This window comes from Pteropus vampyrus, unplaced genomic scaffold, assembly GCF_000151845.1.
Source record: "Pteropus vampyrus isolate Shadow unplaced genomic scaffold, Pvam_2.0 Scaffold50, whole genome shotgun sequence".
In the NCBI taxonomy this organism is placed as follows: domain Eukaryota; kingdom Metazoa; phylum Chordata; class Mammalia; order Chiroptera; family Pteropodidae; genus Pteropus; species Pteropus vampyrus.
The window spans coordinates 7524207-7535384 of NW_011888831.1; the positions used below are offsets into that span (position 1 = coordinate 7524207).

The window sequence follows — 11178 nt, forward strand, 5'->3', positions numbered from 1 at the left end:
TTATTCTTTTGACAGGTGTTATGGGACTGTAATTTGATGAAATAATTCAAAACGCAGATTCCCATCCAAATATAATTCTTGTCATCAACACGAGTGGTTTAGGAAAAGACCTCTAGCAAGCCTTTTCACAGATCTTGAACACTCCTAATATTTTAGCAGTGATCCGTATTCAAGAATATGGGGGAGAGTCTGCCTTTTAGGGCTTATTTCTGAGGTAGCAACAGCCCGAAAGAAGAGTAGGTGCTTAAGGTAAAGACGGCTGTTAGTGGGATAGCTTTCTTTTTCTACTGGGTCGGTTGGATCAGGGAAGGGGAACCCAGCAGCTATCACATGTTGGGGACCCCGAGTCCCGCACGCGGCCGACAGAGGGCGCTGGGCGCACAGTGGCCAGGCGGGGGCGGTGCTGCGCATGTCCGGGGGCGCAGGCGCAGTCGCGGCTCCGCGTCCTCCGCGTCCGGGGTTCACGTTCCTCAGTGGAGGCGGGTGAGCCGCTGGGCGCAGGCGGAGGGCGGGGGCGCGCGGAGCCGCTGGGGCAATGGGGTGGGCTGGGCGTGTGACACTTTGGGAATCCTTGGCTTTGCGTGGCCTGTGGAAGACCTAGCGGCGACCTGCAGTACTCCCTTCCTTTCTTCCCCGTCCGTTCTCGTGCCCCTGAAGAGCCGGGTGGCCTGGAGCGTGACTTTTCGCAGGCCTCGTCGGGGCGGCTGGGAGGAGCGGAGAAGGCCCCAGGCCTCCAGCAGGGGCGTGGGGGCCACAAAGAGCTCAAGGGTCTCCGGGCTAGCTAGTTTAATGTTCATTATCTGGCACACGCCTCCGAGGTCAGCTTCGGTTTGCTCATTTAAAAAAGTAGACGTAGCCCCCGCACGGTCCATCTACTCAGAGTGCCCTGTGAGTGTTGTTACCTGGAGTAACCTTCACGTTTTGATTTATGCTTCTGAGTAACAAATGAAGTCACTCATAGCCAAACCCCTTAGCCCTTAAGACTAATCTTTTGTTAGCTTTTACATAGCATGCAATTAGAATGCACAATTGAATATAATACATTCACAGACTTGAACACCATCCATCACCATAATCAATTTTAGAACATTTTCATTACTTCCAAAAAGAAACCTTTAGTCGTAACTGCCCCCATGTCCCCTTCCCCCAGCCCTAGCAAGCGCTAACCTACTTTGTCTATAGATTTGCCTGTTCTGCACTTTGTGCATAAATGAAATCATACAGTATTTGGTCTTTTGTGACTAGCTTCTTTCACTTAGAGTAATATTTTCAAGGTTCACCCATGTAGCATGTATCAGTAGGTCACTTCTTTTCAATTACAAATAATATTCCATTGTATGAAGGTACCATGTTTTATTTATCCATTCATCAGCTGATGGACCTCAGGACTAATCTAACCCCTCACCACCTACCAGGCCCTTCTGGATCTGACCCCACCTTCCCGACGGTGCTCTTGTTTGCCCTCCCTGCCTTCTTGGGCTTCTGTGGGCCTGGCAATCCCTACCTCCCTTAGGCTTTCATGCAGGCTGCAGGCAGCTCTGTCTTCATCACCCCTCCATCTTCACCTTCACCCAACGAAATCCTGCTCTTCTCTCAGACCTCAGATTAATTTTGTCTCTTTTTTAAGAAAACAACTCTGACCCTTGACTGGGTGAAGGACCCCATGAGCCAGTCTCTCGAGGACTAGAATTCCACTTTGTAGTATTAAGTTATAATTGGTTTTTATTATCTTTTTTTGTTAATGTGTAAGTTCCATGGGAATAGGGGCTCTTGTGTTTGTTTCTGTATCCGCAGCACCCAGCACCTTGTTGGTGCTCAATGACTAGTACTACTCACGCACCCCTATATGTGTCAGGCACTGTACCGTACTAGAGATGCAGTTATAAACAAGATAAACTCCCTGCTTTTATGGAGCTTACATCTCAGTAGGGGAATATAAATATAAAGTGAAGAATGCCATGAAGATAAATAGAAGAGACTATAGTGTAGCCAACAAAGGCCTCTTGTGTGAGACCTGGATCATTGGGGGTGGGGTGGACCATGTGGGCACCCTGAAGAGTGGCTGGGTATGTGAGGACAAGCAAGAAGGCCAGGGGTAGTGGGAGGGGGTGAAGAAAAGGATAAACCAGGGGGTTTTTGGCTCAATGATCCTCTCAGACAAGCCCTAGGTATGTGTGGAAAGAGTTTGAGTTAGGAAGGCAGAGACCTGGGTACAGCTGTGGCTCCCTCCTAGTTTTGTGTGACTTTGAGCCTTAGTCTTTTTCCTCTATAAAGTGGGAATAATAGGGTTGTAGATTAAGTAGCCCCCCTGAAGTACTCAGCCCATTGTTTAACACCTGGTACATATACAATACATTTGTTCTCTTCATTTGCCCTCAAACCAGAGTGTTTTGTGGCCTGTGTGTGGGAGGCCACTGTAACAAAGCAGTCTGATGTTACAATGATTCAGTTCGGGATCCCCGTTATTCAGCTCTGGATCAAACATGTTTGCTTTGGCTGGGATAGCTCACGAGGTTCACTTGAAACTGGTAAAGAAAGACTCGGCAGTTTGGGCTGACAGATGTGATGTTCAGGGTGACTCCTTAGCCTTTGAGATAGCAGGTGTGGTAGAAAGAGCTGAGGGTTCAGAGCCAAAGAACTTGAGTTTGAGATGGCTTTGTGACTTCAGGACAATCACTTTCCTCCTGGCTTTAGTTTCTTCTCTGGTTTAGAGGGAGTCAATCAACACATATTTATTGAGCTTTTATTATGTTCTGGGCACTGTTGATTGTGGAGGGATGTCTAATACAATATAGTCTCTGTCATCCAGTAACTTACAGTTAGCAAGGAATACAGACAGCCAGGTAGAGTAGGAAAGGGTAAGATATTCAGGTGCCTAATATATGCCAGCCCCTGTGCTAGGCACTTCACTTATGTTAGCTTGCTTGATCTTTATATTCCACCCCCTGTTTTCTTGAGGTATATATTCCATTCTCCAATTTACAGAGGAGGAGGCAGAAGTACAGAGAAGTCAAGCAAGTTGCCCAGTATTACACAGCTAGTACATGGCAGAGGTAAGCTCCAAAATAAGGATGGTTTGTCATCAAAACCTGCTCTGTGCTATTCCATCACATTGTTACATAAATGGTTATAGTACAGTGTGATGAGCATGGATAGCATGGAGTGAAACCCTGAAAGAGGTGACCTAGGAACTGGATCTTTAAAGATAAAGAGGAATTCTTGAGGTGGGTAAAGAATTCAAGGTAGGAGAAAGATGTTGAAAAGCACAGCACATTTCAAAGATGCTATTAACAATAACAACGAATAGTTAGCACATAGTATGTGCCAGGCATGGTGCTAGTGGTTTAGGAACATTATTTAATTCTCACAATGATTCTATGTAGGAAATACCGTTAGCGGCCCCACTGACAGATGTGCAACAAACAATGAGATGGAGGTTAAGAAACTTGCCCAGGCAAGTAATGGAGTCAGGATTTGAACCCAGACTATCTGATCCTAAAGTCCATGAATTTAACCTCCAAGTTCAGTGTGGCTAAAATGCAGGACGTGCAAGAAGGACAGTAAGAGATGAGTTTGTTGAGAGAAATTGGAGCCAGATTTTGGAAGGCCATGGGTAAAGAATACTCCACAGAGATTTTGGAGAAGGAGCATGACAGGGTGTGTTTTTTAGGAAGTGTCCTTGGGCAGCAATGTGGGGGTTGGACTGGAAGGAAAGAGACTGATTGGGAGGTATTGGGATAGTCTGAAAGAGACATTGTTACAAAGCTGGGAACCAAGGTAGTGCCCAGGGGGTGAAGGGGGTGTGAGGGGGTGGAGTTTAGAGGGCTGGTTTGAGAGCCTCCACTATGTAGAAGAGAGACTGGAGGAGTAAGCATTGCTGCCTGATTTCTAGCTTGGAGAATGCACACGTGCAAGCTGGAACCCCAGAGTTGTGGGGAGCAGAACTGCTTTCATCCTATATTGTGACTTTCCCTATCCAGAAGAATAATTGCATATTTAAACAATGGCCTATGCAAGCTTGATTTAGCTTGTGCTCAATAGGGCATGATTTCCAGTTATGTTCCCTAGTTCCTTCCTTCCTACTTTCCTTCCTTTCTTCCTTTCTTTCATTTTTTTCTACTTATTTTTAGGCACCCTATGTCAGGGCAAAAATCAAGGAAAGAGACAATGAGGTTAAGTGGGGCTGTAGGCCTGTTTCTTAGCATCTGTGCCCATGGTACCATTTGGCTCCCAGGAAATCCCTTTGTGTTCTTTTCCTTTATTCTGTCATATTCTCTTTTGGATTTCCTAAGAACTTTTTGAATGCAAATCCTTAGTTGCCCCTTTGTGTAATTGACATCAGCCTTGTAACTTTTTTTGATCTATATGCAGGGGAAGCTATAGATGGTGTCCTTGTGTTTCTGAAAAGCATGAAGCAAGGTTTTATGGAGAAGGCTGGAAAATAAGTGCTGAATAATAGAACAGTCAAGTGCTTTCATGAATGCTTAGACCTGGTCTTGAATGAGCCCTAGGGAGAGTTCTCTGTGAAGTCCTTAGCTTGATTTGGGCAGCCTTTCGTGGGTGGCTCAGATATCAACATAGCAGGTGGCGTTAAAAGCTGGTAAGGGCATGGGCTTTGGAATCAAATAGACCTGACCATGCATTAGCTGTGTGGCCTCTGCCAAGTTACTTTAACCTGTCAGAACCTCAGTTTCCTCATCTCTAAAATGGGGCTAATGACATATACCCCATAAGTTTGTTGTGAGGATACACGAGACAACACATGTAAAGCTCTCAACACCTACCTGGCACATGGTAGCTAGTAAGACATGCTATCAGCTTTGTGGGAGGCTTGGGGTAAGACTGTTCCTTAACATGTCAGGCCTTTCAACTCTGTGGTCCTAGGGCTGAGTCCAGAGCCACGCACATGTTAGATGCTCTGAATGGCATTGTATGGGTGACCGACACAGCCTGCTGGGGTTAATCTCTCTTTCTTTGTACCCCATTTGTACCGGGCATGTGATCGTTTCTATGCTTTTGTTATGCTGAATTGAGTTGAGTTGTATAACAGAAAGGATCAGGCATCCCAGAGATTGTGACTCTGGACTGAACTAGTAAAATGCAAGATAGGGAAACAGACTTAAGTTCATGGAAAACAAAAAAGAATAGTTCATGAGAAAAAAGGTACCTTTGAGCTGAATGCCAGGGCCAGGTAAGGGCCCAGAGAATTCAGTCTGAGTTGCATTCCTTGAATTCCCAAGTTGAGGAAGTGATAGTGCCACCTGAGCGCGGCTGCCCATGGCGCTGGTCAGAACACAAGCAAACTGCGATTTTAATTGTGAGATCATTAATGAGGGTGTGTCCAGAGGAGGGTGAGTGAGTTGGAGAAGCATTGGGAGATGATAGCATCTTCAGGGTGGTTATCTTGGAAAAGAAACGAATGAGAGTTGGGATAATTGACTTTGAATAATTAAAGACAGGACTTGGGGGTATTTTAGCAGAGACTTTAGCTCCAAAGGGCAGAGCTCAGACCAATAATTAGAATTTTATAGAGCAGATTTTAGCTCAGAACCAAAATTATTTTCTGACATCTTGGGCTGCCAGAGATGTGGAGAAGAGATTTGTTTTATATTAGATGGAGAAGGTGGCTTCCAGCTTTTCAGTGTTCTGGTTTTGAAAGACTGCTTACTTTGGACTGTTTTTCTGTTCATTCAATTAACATCTTTTACTGAGAGCCTACTGTGAGCCAAGCCTGCTACCTTAAGTGATTTTATAACTTCCTAATTCATGAAAGGCTGCAGGAGGAAAAACCAGAATTCAGTTCTTACTTAGGAAAAAGCTAAATAAATATTATTTGACTAAAAAAATATATATTTTTTCTCTTTGATGTATACAGAGCTAATTGAATCAATGAAATCCACAGACCTTGGGTCTGTCTCAGCCACATTTGGATCCTCGGGGCCATTAGGCTGGGAGAAGGCTAAGTTGTTGTTTTCTCAAGTTAGGGGCGGGGTCAGATTTTGAGGTTATTCAGTTGGCAAGCATTTATGGAGAAGTTCACTATGTGCCCAGGACTGTGCTAGGCATTGAAGGAACAGAGATGGAGGAACTGACTCAGTCCTTGCCCGCATGGGAGTTTGGTCTGGTCGGGGAGATTGAGAGGCAAACACTCGGAGCATGGGGTGATTCCTGCTGACCTAAGCAGGTACAACAGGCTACATGCAAACGGATAATAGAAAGAGTCTAGTTCTGTGTAAGAATGGATAGAAGGACTCAATCAAAAAGAAGTTAATTGCAAGAATGCTAGGAGCTCACAGAATCAAGAGAGAAAGCTGGAGAATTGGGCAGTAATCTAGACATTTCTGGCAGACGAGGCGGCAGGACCTACAAGGACGATTCAGAGCAGGAAGAAGCTGATCAGGACATACTACTGCTGGAGTACATGAAGTCATTTTCAGGCTCTTTTGTAACCCTGTTCGACAACCCATTTCCAGAGGTGGGGAATACTCAATCAACCTAGCTGGGGTCCAATGCTCAATTTGTGCCTGGGAGAGATCGAGCCACTGGTAACAGTCTCAGCAGGCCTAACTCAATGGAAAGAAGTCATCCCTTAAAAAGAAATTAGGACAGGGAGAGCTGTTAGAAAAAACCACAAATGTCAGCTACAGGATAAGTAGAAGTCTATTCGGAGAATGGGGCTAGTGTTCCAGGGAGCATCCACCACGGCCTCTGGAGCCAGACTTCCTGGGTAGAAATCCTGGCTTCTGCACTCAGCTGTCTGAACTTGGACAAATTTCCTACCCTTTTTTTTTTTTTTGCCTCCGTTTCTTTATCTGTAAAGGAAGAGTATAATGGTACCTTCTTGTAGAGTTATTGTGAAGATTAAAATTAGTTAATTCACTTGCCTTGTTTAGAATAGGACTTATCACATGGTAACTATTCAGTAAAGCAGGTGTAGTAATAATTGTTAGTGATTGTTATTATTATTATTATTGGCGTTATTGTTAAAGGAACTCTAAGTGGTGTGTCAGTGTGCCTGGCAGGTGGAAGAGTGATGAGGGATGAATCTTGGCAGGTAAAAAAGCTTTAGGAATTGGTGTCAGCCTAAAGAGTTTAAGGCTTTATCCACTAGGTGATGGCAAAGCTGTGGGAGGATTTTTCAAAAATAACTTTTTGTTATGACAATTTTCAAAATATATAGAAGTTGAAATAACAGCACAATACCCACCCTTACACCTGCTGTCTAAACACAATCTTAACATTTTGTTGTGTTTGCTTTATCTTTCTCACTCTGTGATTTCTCTTTCTGTGTTGTCTTTTGATGAACCATTTGAAAATCAGTTGCAGATGTGATGACACATCACCTTGAAATACTTCTACTTGCATCTCCTTAGAATAAGAACAGTCTCCCACATAACCACAACATTGTTATTATACCTAAGTAAATTAACTAATAATAACATCCAATATCATGTCCAGCTTTGGGGAGAATTTAAGTTTGGAGTTAGATAAAGCATTGTGACTGCCATGTAAAGGGTGGCTGGCAGGGGTTGGAGGGAAGGTAATTACCCTTCCAGTACTCCAGGGGAGAGGTGATGGAGCCTGAACTAGAGTAATGTGGGGTGATGAGGGCTGTTTGAGGTATCCACGGGCCTCTCACAGAGCATGGTGGCAGGAGTGCTTAGGTCAGTGAGGGCTTCCTGGAGGAGGTGCCAGACCTCAGCTGAGTGTCGAAGGATCAAGAGATCTACAGGAAACAGATAGGAGTATTGTAAGAAGAAGTAGGATTCATTCAACATATAGATACTGAGCATCTACTGTTATGGTTAAGTTTATGTGTCAACTTGACTGGGCCATGGGTGCCCAGATTTTTGGCCAAATGTTATTTTGGATGTGTCCGTGAAGGTATTTTTGGATGAGATTAACATTTAAATCGGGAGACTGAGTGAAGCAGATTGTCTTCCCTGATGTGGGTGGTCCTCATCTAAGCACTTGAAGGCCTGAGGAGAACAATAGACTGTCTCTCCCCTGAGTAAGAGAATTCGCTTGCCTGACAGCCTTCAAACTGGAATATTGGCTCTTCCTGGTTTTATAACAGCTTCCGGCCTTCAGACTCAAACTGGAACATGAACTCTGCAGATTTTGAATTTGTCTATCTGTCTTTCTGTCTGTCTTTATCTCTGTCTGTCTATCATCTATCTCTTGTCCGTCCATCTGTCTGCCTGTCTGCCTGTCTGTCTGTCTGTCTATCTATCTGTCTGTCTGTCTATCTATCTGTCTATCTATCTATCTATCTATCTATCTATCTATCTATCTATCTATCTATCTATCTATCTCCTATTTCTTTTTGTCTCTGCAGAATCCTAATACATCTACTATATGCATTCTGTCACATAGCAGGTGAACATACAACAGGATGTCACGGAGTGTGTCACTCAGAGCTCAGTTTGCCTGGCCTGGTAGTGGGTGGTGGGAGATGTGAAGAGGATGTGGGTACGGGCCAGATCAAGAGGGCCTTGGAGGCCCTGGAAAGGAGTATGGATTTTATTTTGTAGACTAGTGCTTTCCAAACTTCAGTACCACTTGTATGATTTTCATCATATCCACATTTAACTGCATTCTTATTTGCTTAATGCATTTCTAAAAATCAGTTTTAAGCCATTTTTAAAACTTTTAAACCATAATACATATGAAATGATGGGATTTTTTTCTCATTACATATGAAAATAAATATAAAATCATTACAATAAAAAGGTGTTGCTCCACATACTGCTTAAAGGAATTTCGTATTTGACCCACATTCTGGGAAAAGTTCTCATGAATGATAGGGGAGGTGGGTAACGGTGGATATCAGGGGTTTTAGGCAGGAACGCGACATGCCGAGAGTTACATTTTGGAAAGATTCACCCTGGCCATTGAATGGAGAACAGATTGGAAGACAGGGAGACCTGCTGGGAACTCTCGGAGTTGTCCACATGAGCTGTGATAAGAGCCTTAACCAAGGGTGCGCAGTGGAAATAGGAGGGGACAGATTTGAGAGGGCATTCAGAGGTAGAATTGAATAGGACTTAGAGACCAATGGCATGGGGATTGAGGAAGAAGGAGGAGTGGGTTGGCTCGGTGATGATTTTGATTTGGTTGCCTGGGAAGATGGCAGTGCCTTCACAGAGGCAGGGAGCCCTCTCCAGGTGGAGAGGCTAAGGTCAAGTCTGAAGAGCAGGATATGTGAAGTGAGTGCTCTTAGGGCCACAGGGTTTGACTACCGTTTTAGCAATGATGTTGTGAGGTTCATTGCCCCTTAAATAATAGCAAACCCACACTTTAAATTAAATTAAAACATTTTTAGTTTAACTCTTCTGAGTGGACCCACACATGCATTCTCTGCTAGATATTACTGAGAATGACTAAGAATTATAATTGAGCTGAAAATAATCTCCCGCCCATACTTGCTGAGTTGGTTTCTAAGTATTGCCTGGGATTTTAAGTAATGAAACAAAGCTGTGCTCTTTCCAAATGTTAATTTTGAAGACTGCAGCTGGCGACCATCTGTTACACGACTGGCATTTTACGATATTCGATTAGCACTTTATATAGTTTGGGGAAGCCTGCCAGTGGAGTCTGCCCATTGGGTTAGGGACTTCAGTGGAATGTCCTCTGTGGTGGCATTTGAAGGCATTTGTCCCCATTGTATGGTGTTCTCCTCAGTTTGTTGGACTGAAGCATGGCTGGGCAGCCTGGCCAGCAGGAGGACCTTTGTATTCCTTCTTAGAGTTGAAACATTAGAACTAATCATGGAAGCAGAATTTGAGAGATTAAGATTCTTTGATCAGTTAGGACTCTTGGTTTCAAGTGACAAAACAGCAAACTCAAGTTGCTTTGGCAAAGGGGATTAATTGGCTTGGATCATTGAAAAGTCTAGGGGTGGGACCGCCTTCAGGTGGATGGTTTTGGGGCTCGAATGAGTTCTTCAGACTTGGTTTTAGCCCAGGTTCTTAGCTCTGCCTTCTGCTGTGTGGCTTTAGTCTCAGGCTTTAAGAAAAGGCAAGATGGCCTCCCTGAGATAGTATCAAGTCCTCTCAGCATCAAGTCTAGAGAAAATGTTGAGTCCTTTGCAGTCACTCTTGCAAAGGTGTTGAGAGTCACTCGGCTTCCATCATGTGCCCATCTGTGAACCAGTCCCTGTGACCACATGGTTGCACATCTCTGATTGGTTAGGCCTGGAGCAAAGCTTCACCCAGAGCGTATGAGCTGAGACCTGGGGAGGAGTGGATCACCAGTCACACATCTGGGGCTGTTACCAAAAGGGAGGATGGGTGTTTAGGACAGACAACAACTTGCCCACCCCTGTGTTAGAGCTAGAGACCAGAGTACCATGAGCAATTGGCAAACTTAGCTGTGGAGATAATATGTCAGGAAGATAAAATGCTAGAAATGGAATGAAGGAGCCTCTGAAATTAGTTACTTAATGAGTTTCTTTTCGTAGTCTAAGGACTTCTGATAGATTGAGAATTCTGGTTCTCTTTTTGATGAGGGGGTTGCCTTTCCTTCTTTTTTTTTTAATGTTACTTTAAAACCAAGGCATCATTTAACCTTGGTCTTTTAGCTCCTTCATTTGGAATATAGTGAGCTTTTCTGTCATAGAGAGGAAATCTGTACAGAGGAGATAACACATTCCATTCAGTCCAGTTCAACAAACAGGACACTAAGCGCCGGGGCCTGGGCCAGGCTCCACAGGCCTGGCAGCAGATGAATCCCTGGCAGTGTGGGAAGCACTATAACAGCTCTGTGAGCAGGGTACTGCAGCCCCACCAGGGAGGGACAGTCAGGAAGGGCTTCCTAGAGGCAGTGACACTGAGCTGGACTTGGTAGGCTGAACGTGAGTTCCTCACCAGAAGAGGGGAAGGGAGCTCTACGCTCAGGGGACGGCATAAGCAAAGGCACCAAGAGGTGATGCACTTGTGGATTTGGGGCATCTGGGAGAAATTCCTTGTGGCCAACTGTGGGATGAACCCAGGACACGGAGTCTGTGGAGGAGACTAGAGAGTGACAGGCTGGAGGCAGGGACACCAGGTAAGACGCTGTGGCAGATGCCTAGGCGGGAGCCTATGGTGCAGTGAGCATAAAGAAGGGGACAGTTATGGGCTGGAAAGTACTTAGCAGAAACTTAACAAGTTCTTATGTTCTAGAATCTACCATTGG

At 44.6% G+C, this 11178-nt stretch overlaps 1 protein-coding gene across 7 annotated transcripts in view; it reads left to right on the top strand.

Annotated features, from left to right (window-relative positions):
• Positions 1–426: 426 nt before the first annotated feature.
• LYRM9 (LYR motif containing 9) overlaps positions 427–11178 on the top strand; it is a 16663-nt gene continuing 5911 nt past the window's right edge. For 4 of the 7 annotated variants that reach the window (XM_023530591.1, XM_023530592.1, XM_023530588.1 and 1 more), the window contains exons 1-2: positions 440–483; positions 2986–3053. In XM_023530591.1, the coding sequence (XP_023386359.1) occupies positions 3045–3053 (9 nt within the window). In that variant the 5' untranslated portion in view covers positions 440–483; positions 2986–3044. Of the gene's footprint in view, positions 484–2958; positions 3054–11178 lie in introns of all 7 variants that reach the window. The other 3 variants (XM_011359997.2, XM_011359998.2, XM_023530589.1) reach the window with 2 other exon arrangements.